Source organism: Lepidochelys olivacea (genome assembly GCF_965140295.1).
Source record: "Lepidochelys olivacea isolate rLepOli2 genome assembly, chromosome: 2".
In the NCBI taxonomy this organism is placed as follows: domain Eukaryota; kingdom Metazoa; phylum Chordata; order Testudines; family Cheloniidae; genus Lepidochelys; species Lepidochelys olivacea.
This window is the reverse complement of record NC_140412.1, coordinates 183,110,755-183,136,913: the sequence shown is the minus strand read 5'-3', so window position 1 is coordinate 183,136,913 and position 26,159 is coordinate 183,110,755. Positions and strand designations below refer to the sequence as shown.

Below are 26,159 nucleotides of genomic sequence, written 5' to 3'. Positions count from 1 at the left end.
GTATATGAATATCTCGGCTACTTCAGCTATCTTAAATGCCAGAAAGTCTAGAAATAATTAAGTGCTACAGGGATTTTTTGCTTTTAAGAAATAAATGTTGTAAACTAATAAAATATTTACAGTTTTAACTATCCAACTGTTGTTTAGCTTGGAATACATAAAAGCAGAAGACACATATTTCTTTCTGTTACCTTTCCTGCTTAAAACCATGATATCCAAAGAAGACTACAACACAGATATCACTAATTTAAGGTTCTCTGGGTGCGGGTCAGCAAGAATTGTCTATTTGTATGCATAATCATTAGGTGTTAAGGATAGTGTCAGAATTGTAGCTTACTATGAGCATACTCTTAATTTTTAGTATTTTTAAGCAAGCGTAAAGATATGTCTTGCTTTGAACTGCACTCTAGAGCCTTAACGATAAGTTAGAGCTTGACTGGGAATTGGAATTCAGTCTGATCTGCTTCCAACATTTGAGAAAATAGCAAAGAAAATATTCTGTTACCAGTACAGAACTAAACAAAATCAAGAAAAGCCATTGCACTCTTGATGAGGTACAATTTAACAGGTGTCACATGACCGGTCCTTCCCAGGCACACACCTTGTTCAACTCAAGTGTCTCCGGGTTGCTAAAACAGCATTTCTACCCCTCAGAACACTCACCTGTAAATATTGGGCAATCCTGGCTGCTTCTCTTAACCCTATTTCAAGGGCCCTGCAGATCTCTTCAAAACCCACTGATTGACTATACCACCGACTTCTGGGTTGGAAAAACCATTCAACTTTTATTTAACCAGATTAAACATAATTTCACCATAACAACAGCTTTCAGTAACCCTTCTACTTCTTACTCAGGGACTGGGAGGGAAAGCCTAGTCTTATCGGAGCCCCACAGTGCTTCCCTTCATGGTCAATCTAGCTCGCTGACCTGCTCCCTGTCTCCAGGAGCCAGCCAGCGATCCTACAAATTCAAATCCCCCAAAGTTCCAAACGGGCAGCCTGGGTGCAGTGTCCATCCAGGAGTCCAAGCCTCTATTAGCCCTGTAGCATAAATTCTTTTTGGTTCTCAACCCATTCCATTATACAATAACATCATATCAAATAATTTCAATTTAATATAGTCCCTTTTCCAGGGATAAGTTGTATGTGAATGATCAAAAAGTCAGTATTCAAAGAAGGAAAGGAAAGGAGACAAGGGGGATGAAAAACAGGCCTTGTTCAAGACCCAAACATATGTTACGCTGACAAACACTAGAACTATCAAAGAAGTCTTACACCAAACCATGGAAAGGCTCTACAAAGAACCATTTCAAAATTCACATAGTAACAGTATTTGTGAAGCTCAACAGATCTTACCAAGTATTACTTCACAGTGCTACTGTTTAAGCATAACAGACAAGATGTAGGTCATGGACAACCAAGTGCATTATTATTACTATGTAGTCTCAGAAGCTCTGTGTCTCTTGGTGCCAAAAATGAACAGGATCTTCACTGAAACCAGAGGAAACCCGAACTCTTACCACATTATTCCACTCTGATTAGCTGTAATTTACATTGCTGGAAATATAATTGTAAATAGTCATCATTCTAAATTCTTTTGTAATATCATCTTTGTCAGTGGCTTTTTTTTGCCACTTGATATCCAATTCGCGTGACATTTCCAACTATCTAAGAAAGTAACTCCATAAAATAAAATAAAAAAATTTAAAAAAGCATGAGACCATTTTTTCCTCTTCCTGCAGTCTCTGGGTTCATTCACCATATACCTTCCAGCTTCTGCAATAAGCAAGGTAGGGATCCTACAGAAAACAGCTTCCTTCACTATATAACTCTGATTCACCACATTTTCAGAGTATAGTCTATCCTTTACAAAATCCGTATTTGTCTTTGAAAACTGAATAATACTCTCTCTTTCCAACATAAAAACAACAGCTCCACCCATCACCTTCAATAGGAACTAAAGTGAATACATTAAAGCAGGAATTACTGCTGTAAGTTTGGCTTATCTACCTGAACACCTCAAAACTAAGTATTTCAAGTTTTAATGTTATCTTGTTAAAGAAGGTGGAAAAACCCAGGCAAGAAGGTCTTAGTGGAATGGAAAGAGAGAGATAAGAGATCAGGATGAAAATTCAAAAGAATAGGTTCAAGTTTTTAAGTGAGAGTAATTAAACACAAACAATTTACTTAGAGGTGTGGTGGTTTTCTATCACTGGAAGTCTTTAAATCCAGACTACATATATCTCTCTAAAAGATGTGTTATAGCTCCAACAGAAGTTATGAGATTGATGCAACATTTACTTGGTGAGGTTCTCTAGCCTGTGTTATATAGGAGATCAGATTAGTTTATAATAGTCCCTTTCATCTTTAAAATCAACCAGTGAATGAATTCTCTGCAGCTTAATTCTATCCAGTGAAATTATATAACTTAATACAATAGAATGATTCAATTTTATTTATTCTTGATAAAACAGAATAAAATTCTTTTTTTCCCCTATGTATTTGCAAACCTTATGCATCTGTGAGTGTTAACTGACAAATCATCATGGAAAACCTACAGTTTATAAAAAACAAAATTTAACATTTCAAATTCTATGTTTTAGGACTTAGTTTGCATCTAAAAACCTCTACTCAAGGATGTATGCCATCAAATATATAAAAATATCTTTTGCATAGTTGGCAGAGATGTGGGGAAGGAACGTACATTTCTTTAATGACAAGTTTTATTTTTTTTTGATTTAGAAGTTGTATACCTCCATAAAATATATATAGTGAAAGTGGTCATATTAGATTAATACAGTGTATTATAAGGTTTTAAAATTCAAGTTGGTACCATCTGCTGTTTTATTGTGTGCACTGCACCTAAGTCAGCTAGTGAAAGGAAAACCCTACATTTTAAAAAATTAATATCTTCCTCTGATTAAAAACCACAGAATCCAGTAAAGAACTGATAATACCCTCTTCCCCGTCATTTCAGCTTAGCTGAGATTTCTCCAAAACTGCCTAGTTATTTTTCTTAGAGTGGAGTATCAGGACAGGAAGCAGTAAAGAGTCAGACATCTGAAAGACATACTACTCCTATCTGAAGCATTTGAAATGCTGGTCAAGTCAAGTAGCATAGGCACCAAATCAATGCAGGGAGGAAGCTGATGTATTCTTCCTCATGCAATGAATAAAAGTTATAAATGTCAACAGGCTGGCACCTCAATTTCTAGAAATAGTGGTCTTCTCAGACTAAAAGTCTAGCAGATACTTTAAAGTACCTTAAACACTGCATGTGCATTTAAAGCCACTGACTGTTTAATCCACAAGGAGTAGACCTTCCCCCACAGCAATGTCACCTACAATCACCAGTTCACTTCCACTGACAGTAGCTCTAGTACAGACGAACTACCATGATCTGAACCTGCTTAAAAGTTAGGTGACATACTGATTTTAACACTGGCAGCTGGTCTACGCTAGTACTCTCATTGTTACAACTAGTGGTAAAAATCAAAAGGGGGGTGGGAGGAAGCCTACTGTAGAGAATGACTTTGTTTCGCCACAGCAGTTTTTTGCCTAAAGCTTATTCAAGAAATAATGTTTATTTTCATGAAAAGAAAATTACTTATTTAAATTTACTTTCTATCATTTGAACATAAATTTAAAAAAGCAAAACCAACCAACATCCATTTCATTCATAAAACCTAGTCATAAAAGCATTGAGATAGATTTCAATTTAGTTCCTGCATTAGATTATCACCTGAATAATTCAAGGAAAAATGGAGCCAGTGAGTAACTTATTACAATGCAACTGCAATTAGCAATAACAAAAAAAATCTGAACTGATGTGGTACATGCCTAGAACCTTTTTTTTTTTTAAACTAACATTATCATTGAACATTGAACAGTATCACTGAAAAAATATTTTTCTGTTTTACAGACATATCTTCTACCCTCCTATCTCTTTCACCAAAAATGTGTTGGTAACGAGTTAGTGCTGCCCTAACGTTCTTTCAAAAAAAAAAAAATCACATTACTGGATGCACTGAATCCTGACCTTTACTATTTGGAGCTCAAATTGCAAATGTTAGCACATTTTATTGATAATTATTAAGACTATGAGGAATCAATTTTCAAAGAAGATAGATCAGTAATGGTGATTTCATCAACCCTTCCAGGTTTTATAAGAAGCTGTACTTCAAAACTGGTGTTGAACCAAAAAAGTTTAATCAATTTCATTTCTTGACTGGACTAAGTTCTATTGTAGAAAGAGAAGATCAAACTGATTCTTCAGTTGACTGTGGTAAAGAAAGTCCTATCTGAGAAAATATGAATAGGTTTTGTACCTATTTTAGAAAAAAACCCAGAACTCTGGCATTTTGTTTTGAGGCCACATTTTTCCTCCCATCGGTCTCTAGAACTTGACAAAAATGCCTAAAAGAGCATTTTGGACTCTGGACCACAGAAACAGAATGTCTGAAGTCTCAACTCCTAGTTGGACCCCATCTAGAATGGGTGGAAAAAGCCAGTTAGGAGAACAAATGTTTAAAGACAGTTCATGCTAATATAGTGTAAATATGCTTTTCCTGGCCTGAATAGACCGGTTTTACAAACCATTTTCTAATTATCTACTCCACGCGGGTCTTAGAAGAGTCTTCAGGCAATGCCAACTTGTTTTAGTTATGCATGTCTTTGGGAATGTATCATTCAAAACAGTAAAATGATTATTCTAGGTATGCACTAGTCTAAAACATAGTTTATAAAATGGTAGTGCCTGGTCTCCACTGGCCAGCTAAACCATGTTTAATACTGAAATGAAAAACATTTAAAAACCGTTCTGTTAATACTCTTATTACCAGTAATGAGAGGGTTTTAAGGGTCACTGCTGCATGAGTGGGTCCAACATTAGCTCCTCAAGAGATATTCTCCAAATCACTACTTGCATCAGGCTCAGAATCTTCCCCTTCAAGATTCTCCTTCTCTCAAATGGACCATCATATTGGACATCTTTCAAAGTTCCCATGCTCTTGACGCCATGGTCATGCTAATCGGAGAGGGAGTGTGTCTACTGGCTACTGCAGGAGAGTAGGAGGCAGGACTCCCACAATCTTTTTCCTGATTGCCACTCACATTGGACAAGTGATTTAACCACTGCACCTCAGTTTACCTATTTATAAAATTGATAGAGCAATGCTTATTTACCTCAAGGAGTGTTGGGAAGCCTCATGAATCTTTGTAATTAAGTTTGAGATGCTTGAAGGGTAGATGTTATGTAAGTGTGAAGTATTATACATTCCTTATTTCAAACAGAATGAAATAGATTGATTTCATCCTGCACTGATGGAGGTCTTCAAGCTCCCCTCACACTAATGTGACATCATTGTTTCCCATAGTAACTTATGTACATCAAATATAAAAAAGCAGAGACCCACAACAGAATACAAAAGGAGAAACACTGAATAGCATAAACAAAATATATGGTAGTGCGGTATAACATTATTGCCACTCATTTGGGAAGACCTGCATTCTTTGGGGCAGAATTACTTTGTTTCGCCACAATTGACAGCTAACACAACTCTTCCCAAAAAAGTAGTGTTACCTTTTTTCTTTTTTTCCCCCCTTATTTTAAATACCTCAACACTTTTTATACTTCACATTTACTCATTATTCATATCCATGGAATACACTCCTTTATCTCTGCAGCCATGGAATGAACTGCAGTTATTTTGCATCTCTGACCACCTCACTTGCCCTCTTCTAATCAATTCATTTGCAAAACTCTAATTCTAACATTCCAGAAACTTATGTTTTCCTTCAAACACTTACAAACAAAAGTGATAAGCAAAAAACAAAGAAAAGGAGTGTTCTTAACCTGAGTTAGCTAACTCAAAGTAAAGTCTTAGTGAAGACAAGGGAGTCTGTGGTTTTCACATTAGTTAGTAGATGTAATTAAAAACTATGCGCCCCCCTGTAAAGACATAACCCAACAGCAAAGATTTAAAGGGAAAAAAAAAAAACTATTTTAGCCACTGATACTTAGGAACATGCTTAACTTTAATCACAGTCCAATTGAAGTCAATGTGACTATTTATGTAAGAAAAGTTATGTACCTGCTTAAGTGTTTGTGGGTTCAGGGCCTTAATTTTCAGTAGTTTGAATTTCACAAAACTGCTATAAGCAATAAACAAAGATAACCTACCAGTAACAACATTTAAGAAAAATAGCATTTATAATTTAGTTTATTAATTTTAATTTATGGTGTCAATAGCACATTTTACAAAGCCTTATTTAAATCCTCCTACCCTCTTTCCAAATATTTTAGGAAAGTAGAGCTATCTGAAGCTACAAACCTCAACTTCCATAGCTCCACAAGCAGCTGTAACAGGAAACCAAAACCATACAAAACAAAAACAAAACCAAAACCCCATACTTTCTATCCATTGCACCTGGCATGTAAAGATTTTTCACTGGGGGGGGGGGGGAAATGAGATGGTTCACGGAGATTAGTGATAGCACACAGTGGATTTTTGCTGGGATTCATGTTTTGATAAACATGTGATTTGCACATACAGGTGGGAGTAATTGCACAGTCAAATGAACAGCTGAACATTTTACTATTTGCATGTACAATTGTGGTATCTGTTAGAACCAATTATGTATGAATAATTATAAAAATCTAGGCCTTAAATCGAATCTAGTGGCAGCAGTCCCCTGATACATCATAGAGGGCTGGTGTGAAATAAGTTGGTGGTCTCAGTCCAGTTCTTACTGGACAAGTGTCCATATCACAAAAACCACCTTAACAACTGGCACTTTTGTCAAGTGCCTCTGTAAAAAGGCTAGTTACTAAATATGCCATGGGCAGCAAATGACAGTTACTGGAGCTGGCTACTCCAGAACGAGCCTGATGCAGTATGGATGAAGCTTGCATGGATAATACACTTATTTGTACCAGTTTTGCATTACACTTTGCAGAGCTGTGGAGCGGACGCCTTTCACAAGCATTCCATTCGCCGCTCCCTCATTTTTCGTCTCACCCAACCAACTCCACTGTAAAACTGCAACCAGCCTAGGTGCGGGAACTAGGGGAGCTGCCGCAACTCCCTGGCTTGAAGTGGTTTCCAGCATACACAGCACTTGCAGTTTGGTTCAATGGCTCTCCACACCCTCACTATACAAACTCTTCCAGCACTCCTGGCGACCAGTTTGCAAACAAGCAAACCACAAAAACCCCTCCTAGTCTGATGTTCTCACATCAGCGCCTCAGAGCCCAGCGGCGGATTCCCCCGCTAGGACTCCAGCCGATCCTGTCACGCCAGCGTGAATCTGGAAGGACTTTAATCCCCACACACCTGCCTATGTAGACGTACCGAGGGATGGATTCGGACTCCTCCTCCCCCTCCCCACAGACTCAGGGCGAGCAGGCTTTGAAGCTGCCCGAAACAGACGGCCAGCGGCACGTGGGGGCTCAGGCGGCTGTCAGGACGGACAAGCCCAACCCTGGGGGTAGGAGCCCTCCCAGGCCCCGGGCTGGGGGCAGGAGGGTGTCCGGGGCGACGCGCGGTCCCGCTGGGACCTACCATCTCGATGATCTTGGTCTTCCTGCCTGTCTTCTTCTTCATGGTGAAGAGGTACTGGGCCAGGACGACTCCCCCCACCAGGGCGCACACGCTGGCGCTGGCCACCGCTCCCATTTTGGCCACCGCGGTCCGATCCATGGCGGCTCCCCCCTCTGCGGGGAGGGTGGGCTGGGAAGTCTCGGTGTCCCCCCGACAGCAACACCGGGGCCCGCGAGCGGCAGAGGCCGAGAGATCCCGACGCTACCACACAGGAGGGAAGGAGGGGACGACGTTGGGAAAGACCATTCAGAGGGGGAGTTTTATCAGCCTCCCTCTTCCCCCCCAGCAGGTTGTGGCGCTTCCATACTGCGTCGTTTTCTCCATACGTCAAAAGAGAAATGCAGCTGAAATGGCTCCGGGGCTGGCTGCTTTCGGAAGAGGGGAGCTGCTCTCCCCTCCCTCAGGGAATGGTACAACCCCACCCGCCCTATCAGGGCCACTCTGGTGTTTTCCAAACTACATCTCCCGGGACGCTCCGGGGCAGACCCCTTTTCCGCTTCCGGTCCCCGCTCTCAGGGAGCTGGGTTGGTTGTTAAAGTGCTATGACAACGGGCGCGAAGATGGCCGCTGCGGCTGGCGGAGCGGGGCAGCTGGTGCCGCCTGCAGCCTCTCCCTGAGCAGCGGCTCTCCGTCCTCCACCCCGCACCCTGTCCCGTCGGCGGGGCTGCGAGCGGGGAGGGCTGAGCCGGCTGGCGCCTGTTGATTTCCGTCCTCGGGGACCCGCTGAGCCCCAGGGCTGGAGCTTGGGAGGAACCCGCACCTCTCTGCTCGCGCACACCCCTAATGTAGACGCCTCCTCCGCCGTGGTTGCTGGTCAGTTTCCAGGATAGGTACTTGGGGGTGCAGAGGCCCCTGCTTGGACGGGTCTGGTGAGTAGCCCGGTTGTCTCATGCAAGGCAATGGTTTGTGCAGTGCCTGGAAACTTGCAGCCCTCTCGCTTGGGAGCTTTAAAACTAGAGTGGACGAAGCCCACGCTCGCAAACGTACGGGTTCTGCACTGGCTGGGTGCTGGAGATGGAGGAGCCCTGTGTAGTGTCACCCCTTCCCATATCTATGGAAAATATAAAGTGGTGCTTATATTTTCCCTGTTATTTTCGCTCAGAAATTCTCTACTCACCTTACAGTGAGGAGAAGCAGAGGCAATAATCAAAAGATGTCAGTAGGGCATTAGGGGAAAATAATTCCCAGATCATCCTATTTAATCCCCGTCTTCTGCTCTCTCCCATGACTGCGTTATTAACCCTGTAAAATGCCCTGTAGTACTTTTGTATGAATGTTGATTTATGTAAAGTAGAAGTTTATCTAGTTTAGTTAAAGGTTTGTATGTGTTTTGTTGCTAGTCGTTAAATAGTTTATATTTTGGAGCTTTATACCCTCCCTACAGGCAACAGGCCTTAGGTTGGCTGTTTTGTTTAGCATGGTGTTGTTTGTATTTTTCTAATTAGAATAAATAAAACTAACAATGCTTGAGTGCCAAGGCAACAGGCATCATAGCAGTTCTTTTTTAAAAAACAAACCAAAAAATAAGTGAAAATAAATACTAAAAAAAAGTTAAGAAATAATTCAAGAATTGTTGTGTATTCTGTATGGTGTGTAACTAAATCTAATTATTGAGATTCAATCAAGCTTTAAAAAGATAACATATGGATTTAAACAATGGCAATCTTATAAATATCACACTGCCTACAAAAGTTATCCTCTCTCCAGTCTCTTCCACCCCCTCCCCACTCCTCCACCCAAGATAACAGCAGGGGTAGGGCACAAATCGGCTTTTCTACTATTGGACAGAGTCCCTCACTCATGTAATGAGGGCATCTTCTTCAACGCGATTATACAGTGGAGGTCTTGATGCTGATTTGTTTTTATCTTGGTGTGCTCTGAGAAATAAGCTGCTGTTTAGGAAAACTAGACCAAGCTGATGATTCTTTTGATCCCTTGAATCAGAGGAGAAACCTCCTTTGGAAAGATCCCGTCTCCTGTATGGTGTTAGGCTGGTACTCTTTTAAAGGGACAGCTATCTTGCCAAGCAGCTGCAAGGATAATTCTTTGACATATAAAAGGTGCTAGAATAATGCAAGGAGTCTGCTTAGATTAATTTTCAAGAGCGCTTTTTGGAAAATGGTTCTTGTATTTGACTGAGAAATGTCTTTTGTTAGTGATGTCCAGGTCCTGAAATGGGTTCTGTGATATAGTCAGGTACAAGGAGCCCTGCAAAGACAGTAAAATCATTTATGGCTTGATCCATTTCATAGTGTTTTTAAGCTGTGTGATTGAAGGCCCAACAATAGACCTAACAGAACTTTTATACCTACCAAGTGGTTTTTTTTTTTTTTTTTTTTTTTTAAATTTTGCTTGTTGGATTTTGTGTGGACTCCCCATCTCCCACCTTAAGTTTCTATAATATGCTGTTAATTATTATTAACTTATGAATCTTGTACAAACTAATGTTGTTTCTGAAAAATATGCTCCATTTGTATACCTTTGAAAAGTATATGATGATATAAGAACATAAGAATGGCCATATTGGGTCAGACCAATGGTCTGTCTAGCCCAGTAGCCTGTCTTCTGACAATGGCCAGTGTCAGATGCTTCAAAGGGAATGAGCAGAACAGGGCAATTACCAAGTGATCTATCCCGCTGTGGTCCAGTCCTGACAACTGGCAGTCAGGTGCTTAGGGACACCTAGAGCATGGGGTTGCAACCCTGACCATTTTGGCTAATAGCCATTGATTGACCTATCCTCCATGAACTTTTCTAATTCTTTTTTGAACCTACTTACAGTTTTTTTGGCCTTCACAACATTCCCTGCCAACGAGTTCCACAGGGACATCACCTCACAAATATTTAGAATTCCTGATTTAATTTGTTTTTGTGCTGATCTGATGTGGAATCAAAGCAAAAATAATTTAGGTTACTATGCTTCCTAGAAAAGCTAACATGATCTGTATAACTTGATATGAAAAGTATGGATTTTACCCCAGATTCTGTTTCCTTTTAGCGTGAAGGAGAATGTCTTTATTTAAAGCCCGAGATTGGTGGTCAACAGCTCTTGGAGAAAAAGAAGAATTTGATCAAGGGTGTTTATGTGTAGCTGATGTTGACAACAGCGGCAGTGGACAAGGTAAACAGAAATTCTGAGTTGGCCTTCAGATTTTAAAGGTGACATAAACATGCCTGAAAATTTTATTGACTCCAGCAACATGTGCTAAATGCTTATTAACGAGATGAAGTAGGAGGCATTCGGCATATACTACTACACTTTGTCCCCTGCCCCTTTTCTTTGTGTTTTCAGACTTCACTTAGATATTCTAGAATGCATCATTTCATTTTATATGATGTCATTGCTTTCAAGAAACCCTGCTAGAGCCTGGAACATGTAAGTGGCATTTTTTCACAAGTATGTGGCACCATTTTCATATTTTTAATATTACCTCAGTGTGTGTACAGTATTAAAGAATTGTTGAAAACATTGCCATTCACTTGAAGGGGAAAAACACTTATCAAGTATAATTGCAAAATACAGTTTTGGGCATCTTTTGGTGGAAAATTCAAGAAAGTAACTGCTAGTTTAATGAAGCTAGTGCTAGCTCAACCATGAGAGGTTATGTTTGATGTCAGCTTGGGTTTGAAGTAGCTAGGGTTGCGTTTGGGACCTGCTACCAAGAGTTTTAAAGTGTTAGTTTTGACCTATAAATCCCTAAATGTTTTGGGATCTGCTTACCTGAGACTGCCTTTCTGTGCCATTCTGCTGCAGTTGTAATCAGAAAGTCCGATGAAGTGAGCTGTAGCTCACGAAAGCTCATGCTCAAATAAATTGGTTAGTCTCTAAGGTGCCACAAGTACTCCTTTTCTTTTTGCGAATACAGACTAACACGGCTGTTACTCTGAAACCTGAAGAAAGTCCTTGCGCTTGATTCCCCCGCCCCCCCGCAGTTGTTCTTTCAAAAAAAAAGAAAAAGGGAGCTGCTGACAGAGTGTTCTCCTTTCCTTTGGTTTCAGAGTAGCAGCCGTGTTAGTCTGTATTCGCAAAAAGAAAAGGAGTACTTGTGGTACCTGAGAGACTAACCAATTTATTTTGGTTATTCCTTTGAAATGTCTTGAAATAGCTGGAATTCGTTAGGTTTGGTAGCATGCCCAAAAAATCATCTTTCTGCGCAGGTATTAGCTGAGGCAATTGAAGGTGGAATTTCCGTCTAGTGGGAAAGTGCTGTTGCTGGGGGAGAAGAGCTTAAACTGTATAGATCATATTACTGGATATTCAATAGTGCTAAGGTGGGAGGAAGAAGTATTGCTGCTTTGGTCAATCGTTTTACTTTGCATTTACTATGTTCCGTTGTCTGTAAATATGTTATGGGTGGCCAGAGCACTTGATGGGGTACCCTTTGGTATGGAATTTGATCAAAAGTAAATAAAATAAGAGGTAAACTTGACTGCCTGCCCATCTGGATGAAGGAAAAAAAAATCCCTCTTTAGGCAAGTTTATCAAATGTAAGAAAAATATTTTGTAAAGAACGTGTAAATGAGGTAGCTTTAGGGAGCTAAGGGACATACAAATGTCTTCATGACTGCATCTTCATCTGTCAGTGTAATATACAGATAAATTGTGACAGAAATGGATGAGGTAGAGATTAGAGTGCAAGGGGCAGAGGTCACGCTCTGAGTTGAATGAATTGCAGCATGAATGTTGTTTGCTACAGTAGAGGTGAAGATAGCTGCCTGCTTCTCCACCTGTGTGAAATGGGGTCCTGTGGAACTGTTCCAAATGGCTAAAAGCCTGGTAAACCTTGGCTGCCTCCACTCTGAAACAGTCAGGTCTTTTATATTATGAGTATGTCCATGTGACTTATGGACAGGATTTATTGGTACATCTCAGATGCAGATAGATGTCTGGAGGAGATAAATGTTAGTGTCATCTCTGGAGGTTGTGAGCAGAACTGATCTCCTGAGGCACAGGGGGCTTTCTGTAATCATTTTTGTTTACTTACTTCAGATTTGTGTTTCTTAAGAATCTTTGCTGACTTTTATTAAATACTATTTCATAATAAATATTATTACTATAGGAATCCTGAACCAAATCCACTATTTCCCCCCCGCTCTCCTGCTGGTAATAGCTCACCTTAGTGATCACTCTCGTTACAGTGTGTATGGTAACACCCATTGTTTCATGTTCTCTGTGTATATAAATCTCCCCACTGTATTTTCCACTGAATGCATCCGATGAAGTGAGCTGTAGCTCATGAAAGCTTATGCTCAAATAAATTTGTTAGTCTCTAAGGTGCCACAAGTACTCCTTTTTTCTTTTTTTAAAGTCAATGGGAGTTTCACCCACTTATGTCAAGCCTAAATTTGGCCCATTCTACGTTTTTGATACATTGACCTGAAAAAATAATAACCAGACTTCAATTTCTCATCTGGATAGCACCTATAACATTGTTGTTACCAGATTTTTAAAAGTCAACATTCTGCTGCTTGTTTGGTGAGAAGAGCGTTGCCAAATCTCTAAGACTTGAGAACTGAACATTTGGAGGTACTGGCTACACTCAGAGAGTGGATTTCGGAGACTGGACTGGAGTTTGAGAACTATCGCTTCCTCGTTCTCACTGTTGAAATATTTAAGTCAGTTCGGTATTTAGGATGCAGAACATCAGCATAATTATGTGTAAACATCCCATCATTTTAGGGGTACACTTTTAAGCACATATGCAGAACATTTATTTCTCTATTTTTAATTTTCCTCTTGTTGGACATTTTTCTGCAGATAAAATAATTGTTGGCAGTTATATTGGATATCTTCGAATCTTTAATCCTCACCCTGTCAAACCTGGAGATGGAATGCAAGCTGAAGATTTGCTCCTGGAAGTACAACTGCGAGATTCAATACTCCAGGTGGAAGTAGGAAAATTTGTTTCGTAAGTAAACAGTCCATGTTGCTGATGATGATTACACTAATTAGGAGGCTTTAGGCTAATTTGTCATAGTAGCTAACTTGCCTCCCTAAAGACCATCTAGATCAATTTTGTAATGTGCCGGGGGTTTGGTCTGAGCTATCTCATTTGAATCAACATCTACTTCTTGGCACTGCAGTGTTTGACTCTTACAGCCATTTAAAAAAAAATCATGAACTCTGAATTATGCATTTCATCTGCTTATTGATTTATATAGTATAGAGCATAAATGGAAAAAAATGTTTATGCTCATTAAGGTAAAGTCTTAGTCTAGGTTATATTAAAATCCCCAAATGTCCTCTACTTGTGTTCTGATGCTGCATATAAACATTGCTGTGCTTCTTTAAAAAAGTACTTGTCTACTAAGTACGCAGCAGCCATGTTGCTTTGCAAGCTATTTTATTTATTATAAGCCAATTTAAGAGTAATGCCTGTCTCTGTTCTTAACACCATTCATTTCTTAATTGGGTGTTCTTGAAGGTACTGCACAGATGCAGCAATGTCTTATGGTATCGGAACTAGCTAAAGGTGGCTGCTGCTGCTATTATTATTACTTTTTAATTATTTATTAATTATTTTATTATAGTGCAAGAGCTCTTTTCTTTGCAGTAAATAAGATTGTTTGTGTATCGAGGATGGGCACAGAATACAAAATATTGTGACTATCTTAGTATAATGAGTATTTGATTTTGTATTGTAGATTAACTAATTCAGTCTACTGTTAGTAACTGTGTCTCATACAAACTGTAAAGTAGTATCCATATCTATCAAATGATGCTCATCTAAAGTGACAATCACACATTTGCCCCCTACTATTACTCTCACTGGAAGTATTAGTACTAGCTTGTTAGATAACAGGATCACGCTGAATCAGAAAAAGCTTGCTTGCTTCATGTGCTCACATCTGCAAAATGTCTCTTAAGGATCTACTGAGAACTTAACAACTATTAGCTGTCAAATATAATTTCAGATGTTTTAATTCTGAGTGATAGTTTAGTTGCACAATATTTTATTTGGCTGGTAATTAACATTTGAGAATATGGGGGCCTGGAAACTCACTTGCAAATTTTCTCCTTTTTTTTTCTCCCCACCCCCCACCCCCCTCATTGTCAGTGGTACTGAACTACTTCATCTGGCTGTACTGCATTGCAGAAAACTGTGTGTGTATGCTGTCTCAGGTAAAAAATACTGCCCAGAATAGCTGTCTATCTCTCTGTCTGCCTTTTTTGTGTGCTATTGATCAGTTTAGCTATCTGGTCTGACTAGGCATATGTAGTGAGAAGTTTCTCTGGTACTAACAGTGCAAAGTCACAATCAGAGTGTTTGAAGGACTCTCAAAATTCAGGACTGATGTTTCTTCTCTTACACACTTTTGGTCCTTCTTTGTCATACAGTAGCAATTATGTATAAAATGTACCCTCTGGCTAATAGAGAGCAGGCAGCTTGCTCTGAGTGTGCTGAATTGTTCTGTGCCAGGGCGCTAATGAGTTGTAGTTATGTAGACTGCGCTCTTTGAAGAGAAGCACTAGTGTTACCTCTGCAACATTCCAAGTTCTCCTTTGCTTGAAGAGTGATATTGCAGATCTACCTTGTGGAAGCAGTAGCTCTGCTGCTGAACCATTTGGCACGTTCTGAGCTTTGTAACTAGCTTTACCATTCAGAGGATTATTTTAGAGCGCATGTGGAAGATTAATATTAAACTTGTGCATGGAAAAGCAAATATGTGTGTTTGTCAACAGAAGTGTGTCAATAGTAGTGTGTGTTTGTCAATAAAAGCTTCTTATGTTACAACTTTGAGTACAGAAGCTGATGCACAGAGCTCTAATGAACAAACTGTTGGCAGATAAAGATGCCCTGTAAATATAATTGTTTTAGAAAATGAACTAAATTTTATTAAACATTAAATGCTTGATACTTGCCTTAAAATAAGAAAGGCTCTAGGGAAGATGAATTAGTGAAGGCAAGGAGGCCAGAATAGCAAAATGAAAGGGTAAACCTGCTTATTCTTCCCCTCCTTTAGTGTGTAGAAGGTCTGAATGTGACAGAACTGATGCAGCTGTATTGTTTGCAGTACGTAATCAAATATGAAACTGAATTCTTGGATCTCTAAGATGCACAAAACAAAAGAAACTTCTTTTGCTGGAGTTCTGCATAAACTGGAACATGACGAATTTGCCTCATTTTTCAACATTTCTTACATAGTTGCTAAACATGACTTCAGTTTTAGAGATTTTTGAAATAATCCCCAATTTGTAGGCCAAAAGGATCCTCCTTAATCTTGACCAGACTATATTAACATCTCACAAAGGATTACAGAAAGTTAGGTTTATTACTGTTCTTACTGATGGTAGTCTGTAGCTGAACAAGTGATGGTGTACAGGTTTGTTCACTATTGGAAACTTTGTGCTCACTTTGTTGATGTAGGAGAGCTGGGTTCTGGGGCAGCTAATAGTATAAAATGGGGTGGGAGGAAACTTTTGGAGCTGCAGGGCTCAAGGCAGAAAAGCTCAAATCAACAATGGTTGGATTCAGTTTAGATGATGCAGCATGGAATATAGGCACTTCAAACGATGCTTAGGTCCATTTTAGATTACATTGTCCTTACATTGTTGAGCATTGCATCAACCACAGTTCTAAACTTACTATTCTGGTTCTTAAGAGATTTTCCAAATTTTGACAGTGTAATTTTTTTTCAAATTTTATTAATTCCCCAAAGATACCAACTTCAAGCTCTTGTAGATTATATACTTCTGAAATATCTCCAGGCGTCTATCTGCAGGAGCTTGAAGTTATCATGTCTGGGGATTAACACAATATGTATATGGCATCTGCAGCGTCCAGCACTACACCGAGTTACTACTTGGGTAATTATCAGTTTTCTGTCAACCATTAGAAACATACTGCAAAAACAGAGTCAAGAGCTGATGTGGCGTAATTTAGAGTCTCTCTTAAGGAGATTAAGACGTTTTGGCTGAAACAAATTGCGAGACATACTTTGTTTGTTGGATCCTAGAACTGCAGAATCGTAATGCAAAACATTTTGTTTTGCCTTCTTTGGGTGAGTAAATTGATTTCTGATTACATGGCTGAACCATATACTGTGGAAAGATGTGAGAGTCCTTTGCTCAAATAGTCTTCTTCAGGGCAGGCACTGTCTCTTATTTTGTTTTATACAGTGCTTAGTATAATGGAACCCCACTCCTGGTTTTGGCCTGTAGGTACTGCTGATGTACAAATAATAAACACATTTGCCACTTTCCTAAAAATATATCATTGTCAACCCTCAGACCCATACCAAAGCAACTAATAATAGATAAGGCCTCAGCATATAATGTTCTTAAATAATCTAAAAAAGTTCCTGTTTTTCCTTCATGTGGACCACAAGTTAAAAATTAGATATCTATATTGTTCCTTGTTTTTTCATAGGAACTTTGGGAAATGTGGAACATGGGAACCAGTATCAGATCAAACTTATGTATGAACACAATCTTCAGAGAACAGCCTGCAACATGACTTATGGACCATTTGGTGGTGTGAAAGGTAAATTAGTTCTAAGTGAATTTTAGCCTGTGGATTAAAATTTATTTATTGATCAAGAACAACGTGGGCTTGTGGCATATGCAAGCTTTCCCACTTTGGGGCTATGTTACATTTAGCAGGGAATGTCTAGGAATCAAAGAATACTTAAAGCCCTACTTCAATTGTGGAATGATTGTCAAATAATTGTGGCTGAGTTGCGGACAAGACATGGAAAATAGCTGAAAAGTAATAATAGACCTTTATTAATTGTGGTAATTTGAAAAAGCCAGAGAAGACCTATTTGTTTAAGAGAAATTTTCTGGAACCATATAAACACTCGGGTATTATGTTATGCCTACTAATTTTTTTTGATAACAGGACATTTTGCTGCAACAATATTATGGTCATTAATGCCTGGGGCTCCGGCTGACAGCAGGACCCCCCAGGCAGCTGATAAAATTGTAGCGGAAGCCTAATATTGCAAGATTTTCAATATTGCAAATTAAGTAGGGCCTCAAGAATAGTTCATTTTGATGCTCATTCAGTCCTGGGCCTCTTCTGAAAATGCTAGTAAGCTTCTGTTTTGGGAGTTTTTGTGGTGCTGCCATCTTTAGATTAGTAGTTGGGATGAGAACAGTTAGGAAGTATCATTTGTTTTGCTTTTGTTTTTAACACATCAGTGAACCTAAAATAAGAAAGTTAAATACAGAGTATACTAGGGTGATTAAAGGTCAAGTGTTGAAATAAGGATGTTGGCTCATAAGGACACTTATGTTAAAACTATATTAAAAAACAAATAAAACCCAAGTTTTCTTTCCTTGTAATAATTCAGATGTTGAAAATATCTCTTGTTTTAATACATTTAAGTCATGCTATGCATTTTGCCGAGATTGGACAATGAAAGTAGAGTAGTCCTCTTTACTCTCCGGACTGCTATGTGTGTTTGTTTTTGGCTTTTCCCCTTTCTGTTCCATCTGCCCTATTAAATCTTTTTTAAAAGAAAGTCTATGTAATGTTATCCTTTGAAATGTTAAGCAGACATCTTGTTGTTCAGTATATTACAGTCTTCAGTTAACTTCTGCAGCCAAATTTTAAATGCTTTGCTCCTGTTATCCTGGAAATACTTTTTTGCACATGCTTTATTTATGCACATATGTAAGTGTTTGCAGGTTTGGGGGCCTTACTGAACCATTATTTTCAGAAATCAATTTGACTATTTGTGAAGTTAATGCTACTCATTTTGAGTAGGGGGTATCAAAATCTGACTTTATGTAAATATACATGTGTTTAACCACTAGAGGGCTCCTATATTTTCCCCTGAATGAAAGGTACTGTGAATTATAGGATGAAAATAAAAAGAATTGAAACTAAACAAATTGTGGTTCCTAACTTGAGGTTGTATACATAAATTTTTCTAGATGACTATTGAGTGTCTAGTCATCCATTCCATAAAATAAAAACACACAACACAAATAACAATACATTGTTAAGGGCAGACAGAAATATTCATTAGTAAAATGAGCCCAAACCTCTCCAGCTCTCTCCTTGAGAGGACCCCCCCACCCCCCAAAAAGGCACTTTCCTGTATGTCTAGAAAGTTGACAAATTTGAGCTCACGCCCCAACTTGTTTGATCAGAATTTCAAAGTGGAAGACCCCTTCTGCAGGGCACTGCCAACCACTTTCTCCCTTTTAGTGGGGAACTCCAACTCAAGCTTCTCTACTGATGGCAGTTGTGGTAGAGTGACCCCAAGAAAGAGGCAGTATCAAAATAACAGATGGTTTGAAATCATTATCTTGTATTCCGATTGGTAGCTAATACAAGTTGTGGAGCACCGGCATAATGTGCTGTCAGTGTGAAACTCTGTGTAATAATGACAGGTTTCAGAGTAGCAGCCGTGTTAGCCTGTCTTCGCAGGTCTTCACAGAAAAAAAAGGAGTACTTGTGGCACCTTAGAGACTAACAAATTTATTTGAGCATAGGCTTTCGTGAGCTACAGCTCACTTCATCGGATGCATTCAGTGGAAAATACAGTGGGGAGATTTATATACATAGAGAACATGAAACAATGGGTGTTACCATACACACTGTAAGGAGAGTGATCACTTAAGGTGAGCTATTACCAGCAGGAGGGGGGGGGGAGGGGGACGGGACACCTTTTGTAGTGATAATCAAGGTGGGCCATTTCCAGTAGTTGACACACTACAAAAGGTTCTCCCCTCCCCTCCCCCCTGCTCGTAATATCTCACCTTAAGTGATCACTCTCCTTACAGTGTGTATGGTAACACCCATTGTTTCATGTTCTCTATGGATATAAATCTCCCCACTGTATTTTCCACTGAATGCATCCGATGAAGTGAGCTGTAGCTCACGAAAGCTTATGCTCAAATAAATTTGTTAGTCTCTAAGGTGCCACAAGTACTGCTTTTCTTTCTGTGTAATAAGTGGTCCACCACATTTTGTGTGAACTTCACTTTCTGCATGTTCTCAAAGTGTTGTGTCACAAAGAACACTTTACAGGAAAGTGTCTCAAAGTCACAAAGATACGGATAAGTGTCGTAAGGTCCACATCAGAGTGAAAAGGCATGACTCATCTTGCCAGGTGGGGGGAAAATATGCTCCAGGCAACCGCTACTAGCTGGGCTTCCAAGAGAAGTCAGTCTCTAATAATAAACTTTGATTATATGCTTTTACAAATAGCATTGACTCTCTTTCAGTTATGAGCACCAATAAAAGCTTTACCAACTCTCTGGCTTCTTCCCCCAACCTACGAACTTTATCTCTGTCTTGTCTGGACTAAGTTGCAGTCAGCTAGCCTTTGTCCAAGCCTCAAACTCATTGTAACATTGGATTATTTATTGTGTTGATCTGGCTCGGTGAGATGTGTTGGAGAAGTAAGTTATATTGAATACCGTACAGCCCATGTTTCTTTACTAATGCTGTCAGCCACATATACATGTGGAATTGGTGGGGTAACAGTGGTGGGAACTCTTGTGTTATGCTGTAGGAGAGAACTCCTGGGATAGAGGAAATATTGCCCATGACTGTCCTCTGGGTATACGAATGGAGTCATTCAACAACAACTTTATCCATTCCTACCAGGATCTACTAGTGAGTTAACAGAACTTTAGTATTGTTATCAAAAGCTGCTGACTAATCTAAGTCTGCTTGGACACATTTTGTCTTCATTCATTCCTAGGAGCAGTGAATCAATTAATGCAACCACTTTAGTTTCTGTCTCATACCCAGGCCTGTCGCCCAAAGAATCAAGCTTTCGGAACTCTGCAGACTCAAGAAGCTGCCACAGTTGCCCCTCCACAAATTGATGATTTATTTCTAAGGAACAGCAGTTTATATTTATATTTGCCTTAAATAGCTACAGCACAATGGGAAAGGCATGAGATGTGGCCCAACCACCACTAGATGGTCCTCTGGTTACAGTCAGTGGTTTTGCTACACTTTTATAACACTACTTCCGATGGTCTGGTTCTACAGGTGCATTTACTGTAAGACTTAATGAGGTGTGGAAAATACAAAAATACTTTTGCTGAAAACCTGTTCCGCAGAAAGTATTTTATTGACTAAAACCAAATGTTTTTCATGGTTTATGGGATTTTTGTAGAAAAGGGGAGGAGGTGAATTTGACTTTCACTTACTGAAAAACCATTGGCGGGGAGGGGGGAAACTGTTGCAGATTTGGCTAGACTTCTGCTCCGGAAACTAAGCTTTCATTTTACCCACACCTTACCTGCCTCTCACCTTTTTGGTTGCAAGTATAATTTTCAGTATAAACTGATGCAGTGATTTCTGCCTAACTCTACCAGCAACTTTAAATAATATCTCTGAAAGTGGCTCCCAGGACTGTTAGTGTGGTGTTCAGTCTGAATTCTAATAAGAATAATTTAAATGTCAGTATTGTTAGTTATTTCGCTTCCAGTCATTTTAGGAGAATCATTAAACTGAAAAATCCCGTTATGGTTTGTAGTGCCAGAAATTAGTGTGTGTATGTGATATTGCAGGTTGCCATCAAGTCTTGCTTGGGTGAAGAATGAAGAAGTCCTCCATCTCCTCCAAAATTGTAACCTTACCTCTGCCCACAAAGGTGAAGTGAAGGATTAAATACATCCCTTCCCAAGAAAGCCAAAGAGCTTCAACAGGCTCCTGCTCACCAAAAACCAAAATGACTTGCCACACCTACTTGAGGCTTTTAGCACCTAAATACCCTGTCAGAGCTGACACCATTAACAGTGTGGTTATGTATTTAAGGAAAATTTTGCAGCATCTTGGCAATGTTAGGGAGAGTAAATTGAAATGAAATTGAATTTGAAAATAAATAGATATTGCACCGATTCTACTGCAGTGCTGCATAATTTGAATCCAATATACCACTTGGGGCAGTGGCCCTGAATATTAGTAGTTCCTTTTGCTAATTTAAAGCCATTGTGGAGTTTTCTATACAACAGCTGGGACATGTAATTCCCAATGTGGGCAGACATATACACATGGTAGCTCTGCTTGAGCTACCACCTAAAAAATAGCCATGGCTGCAGTGGCATATGCACTGCTTGGACTCACTTGAGCCTTCCCGGTCACATTGCTATTTTTAGGGGCTAACTAGGGCATATCTAGCATGTACCTGTGTTGGGAATTACACCTCCCAGCTGCTATGTGGGCATAGTCTGTATGCCACACTTGTAAGCACAGGAGATACTCCGTTTAAATGATGGAAAGTGCTTAACTGAACCTTTCAGCATGCCAGATAGTAATGTTGATGCCCGATGTTAAATTTTGTGGCTCTTGTTAGATATAAATTTCTAAACTCTGAATGTTTACCTTGATAAATTAATATAGTATCAAAAATATCAATTGTGATAGGCTTGTGAGTAGGCAGTAAAGATATCATACTAATATAAGAAATTTAGCTGGATGAAGGGTAAATTTGCTTCTTAATGGAAAAGATGAATCAGACGGTGTTGGCACCAAGTGAGACCCATTCTTGGTTCAGGGCACGATGCATATGAGGACTTCAAGGTCTGGTGGAGCAGTGTTTCCTCTAATATTTTTCCTGAGGGTGGAACAAATGACCATCTATGCCCAAGTTTTAGATCTGAGTGTCCTCTCCCACACACTCTGTCCTCTGCATTCACTTCCTTCTTTCCTCTGTCTCACTCCCTCTTTATTCATTCCATACTCCCCAATCATTATCACCTGCTCTCCATTAATTCACGCTCTCCCATTTTCACACATTTGCATTCTTTCCCACTGTACTCTCATACCCTTTTCCATCACTTTTACTTTGTATGAGAGAAGCAGACAGAATAGTTCTACACTAGAGAATTAAACCATTTCTACTTTAACCAATTACACATACATGGTTAAATAATACCACCTCACTCTTATATATTACTTAAAGTACAAATGAGGGTCCACATAGCCATGTGGAATAAGCAGAGAAGTCCTACATCCACAGTATAGTGTTCTCTTAAGCCTAGTTACAGTGTCCTAGAGATATTTATCTTGCAATGTACTGGACAAAGATGGGAGGGACAGCATCCTCTTACTGTCTCCCAGGCCTTGTTTTCTCATCTTTGTCCTGCAGTCCTCTTCCCCCTTAAAAATGCCCGTTGATTCCATTTATGCCCCTCCAATAAAGCTCTGGAATGACTAATTTTCCTCTCCATGCCTAATAGGAGGCTACTAGCTGTCCTCCTACAGCAGACCCCACTTATGGGTAGCTGAGAACCCCATTTTAACAAACAGTAGGTGATTTCTCAGACCAGCACTTGCAACTGACAAACCAGCTGTAGTTTGTAAGCTGAGAATATGGGGAGCTGGACCAGGGAGTCATTAATGGAGTCCCTATGCATAAAGAGTTTGTGAACTCTGGTTTTAATTAAAGTGGGGGGAAGCACCCTGGAAAAAATGCCTTTCAATCAAGGATTTTAATTTTATATTTTTCAAATTAACCTGTAATATTAAAAGTTTACTGAATTTTACTGACAGTTGTAAAAACCCTAATAATTTTGTGTGGCTCGTAGACAACACGGAATATGTTTATTTGGTGTTTATTTTCAAAGCAGCCCTTTATTTTTACTGAATAAGCCTTGGTGGCTGTCTTGTGGGGTTTTTTTTTGTTTTTGTTTTTAGGAGGATTATTTTCTAGTTTAGAGAAGGCCTGTGTAAAGCAACTGGCCATGCACTGTGTTAAAAGTGGATAGATATGGGCCATGCATGCAGTTCACAAGCAAAAGCTCCCCACTGATAATGTAAAGCTCCCACAAATTTCACTCTGAGGCCCTTCAACTTTACTGTTACTGTTTGTTAGCTAGGCCCTTATCCATTAAGGGCTTTAAAAGGACACCAGGATCTTGAAATCATCTTGAAAAGTTCATATGGTTGGTGTTCACTTAACATGCTGTAAGTATTATATGCCTCTATAGCTGCTTCAATGAATTTTGCTTTGTTTAATGCAATAGAGGAGACTATATAATTGCATTTATATTCTTTTCCCCCACCTCCCTTCAAAATGATTTTTAAAAAACTCTGGCATACAGATGTAAGTTTTAGTGCGAAATTTGTGTAGATTTCTTTCTTGTCCTGCATAACTTCAGAATCGCTCTTATCCACTATTCAGCCCTATTTCTTGCCATTCCTTTTGCCTTATTCCTCCACTCTTGTCCCCCACCCCACTTTATTTGCTTTCTATTTCTTATCTCTATGATTTTGCTCCCGTGTTAGGAACAGTCATCCTGTCCTTATCCATCACACTCTCTCCTCCCTCACTCTGTTCAAATTCTTCTTTAACTCTAAGTTTTTCACACAGTCCCTTGTGCCTCTTTATCTGTAATCTTCACAGCCTCTAATCTGATGCTTAGATACTAGGTTAAGTGTCTTCTGAGAACAATACTTAAGATAGAAATAAATGTTATTCTATGTCTTGACTTGTTTGTCTTGTCTTACTTACGGCTAAATCGGCAGTGTGTGATCTACTTCATAGTAAGGGACAGAGTGGTGGTGTGTGCTTCCCCTGGAGCAGTCCTGGAGGGAGATTGTGACTTTAGAAATCAGTCTCCCAGTTGCTCCTAGAGAGTAAAATGCCACAACTTTATACTTGTCTCAGCATAGGCTCCTTGACATGGTGGGAAGGGGTTGGAATCAAGGCTCATTCCACTCTTATCCTTTCCCACAGATCTTAAGGGGGATATATACCAGATCCGTGGACCCAGCTTCCCCTTGCATATAGGGAGTGGTAGTAGGATGCCCAGGGGCAAAGAAGTAAGGGGACATCTTATGTCCTCTATACTGCCTTGTTCAGGACAGGCCACAATCTGCCCATTAGACTGTAAACTCTCCGGGCAAGGGATGTGTTAACTGTCAGTAAAGTCCTATGTAATGCCAAAGTATTTTATAAATATTTTTAATAATAGAAAATGAGTTTGAGATATTGATGTTTCTAAGTAAGATGAACAGATTTCTGATGAAGATGTATGAAAGAGTGCAGAAGCATTTTTAAATCATGAAATGATTGCTTGAAGTTTCTATAGGCTTATATATTGTGATATAAATAAAAATTCCTAAAATCCATGCAATCAAAGATGTGCCAGAGCAAATAGTAATCAGGAAAACAGCCAATACATTTATAAACTAAAAATGTAGTGAGAATGTAATAATGAAGAACTGGATACTGAGATCCTGTGCCTTCCAAAGTGATTCCTAATTGCCTGACTCCTAGGTCTCTATCTAAAGTGCCTATGAAATGTGGCAATGGCCATATGCCATAATAGGAAGCAACATTTCCCAAGTGTCAGATGAGTTTTATGATTTTTGCTGAGGGGAAAAAATGATACGTTGAGCTGCATATATGAACATCTTGAATACTTCATGAATTTAAAAAAAAAGATTATAAAAGTTTAATGTTGCCTTGATTCTAAGGACTAAATAGATAATGCATTGATAGCTCATGCCCCACTAGTGGGAATTGTTGACACATAAGATAGAGCTCATTTTCTCTGTGTACATAAAGTATATTTGAAGTTGTTTTATATATTAATTCTATGCATAATGTCTTTATTTTCACTGAAAAATGTTTATACTCCATTTTTATTTAGTTGCACAAAATGTGTTTGTACTAACTGGATTTAAAATGATCAGTGAATTCAGCTTGCTTCCTTTAGCTTCTTGAAATAAGTTGATAAAGTCTCTGTAAAGTTCAAGTTTCAGAGTAGCAGCCGTGTTAGTCTGCATCGGCAAAAAGAAAAGGAGTACTTGTGACACCTTAGAGACTAACAAATTTATTTGAGCATATGCTTACGAAAGTTTATGCTCAAATAAATTTGTTAGTCTCTAAGGTGCCACAAGTACTCCTTTTCTTTCTGTAAAGTTCAGTCTCCTAGTGATCAAGTGTGTACTGATTTTTGAAATTAGGGTTCCCAGATCATAAAATGGCTTTCAGAACTGCACAGATTTGTTGGAAGTTATTCCACAGGTCCTGCATAAATAAAAGGAAATAATAAAAACAAAGTGTTTTAAAGAAAGAATATTAAAAATTATAGCATGAAAAAATTACAAGCAAAAAAAGAAGGCAAAAATTTAAAATCCACTACTCCCTCCCTCTACCTAGCTTTTCTCAGCAAATTGTCTGAATTCATTTTACTTTTATTATAGTCCTGGCCTAGAGGCAAAGTATATTTGAGTGTTACAACAAAGAGGGTGCTATAAGGAGGAATTTTTTAAATAATAAAATACAACATATGTGTAAACCATGCTACCTTGTAACAGGAAACTTTATGAGAAGGGTGGACTGTACTTAACTTTTCCACAATTCTGCAAGAATGAATTTTATTAGGTGCTAGTCAGAAAAAAAATTATCAACTGACTTTTATGCTGTAAGGTTAAATGATTCTTATAGCTATGTTTAAATAGAGCAGTGATATAAATTTGGACATTGATTTATCGGCTAGTTCTCTTAAGAAGCAGGGTGTTTAACTATTACCTTCCTTTTAAATTGCTTCTGTATAAAGAAAGATTATTCGTATACTCATTCTTTTGTGAATTTTGTTCAAAGGATAAATCTACCAATCTCTGCTCCTGAATG

At 39.0% G+C, this 26,159-nt stretch overlaps 2 protein-coding genes across 10 annotated transcripts in view; one reads left to right on the top strand and one right to left on the bottom strand.

Moving 5' to 3' along the window:
• Positions 1-7,847, bottom strand: part of NT5C3A (5'-nucleotidase, cytosolic IIIA) — a gene marked incomplete at its 5' end in the record, with an annotated part of 35,653 nt that extends 27,806 nt beyond the window's left edge. The window contains 2 exon segments of the mRNA XM_084619546.1: positions 7,563-7,824; positions 7,827-7,847. Of these exon segments, the coding sequence (XP_084475672.1) occupies positions 7,563-7,824; positions 7,827-7,847 (283 nt within the window).
• A 284-nt stretch (positions 7,848-8,131) lies between these two features.
• Positions 8,132-26,159, top strand: part of BBS9 (Bardet-Biedl syndrome 9) — a 434,982-nt gene continuing 416,954 nt past the window's right edge. For 8 of the 9 annotated variants that reach the window (XM_084619984.1, XM_084619986.1, XM_084619982.1 and 5 more), the window contains exons 1-5: positions 8,132-8,470; positions 10,600-10,722; positions 13,360-13,510; positions 14,660-14,724; positions 16,973-17,086. In XM_084619984.1, the coding sequence (XP_084476110.1) occupies positions 10,611-10,722; positions 13,360-13,510; positions 14,660-14,724; positions 16,973-17,086 (442 nt within the window). In that variant the 5' untranslated portion in view covers positions 8,132-8,470; positions 10,600-10,610. Of the gene's footprint in view, positions 8,471-10,599; positions 10,723-13,359; positions 13,511-14,659; positions 14,725-16,972; positions 17,087-26,159 lie in introns of those variants that run through there. The other variant, XM_084619987.1, reaches the window with a different exon arrangement.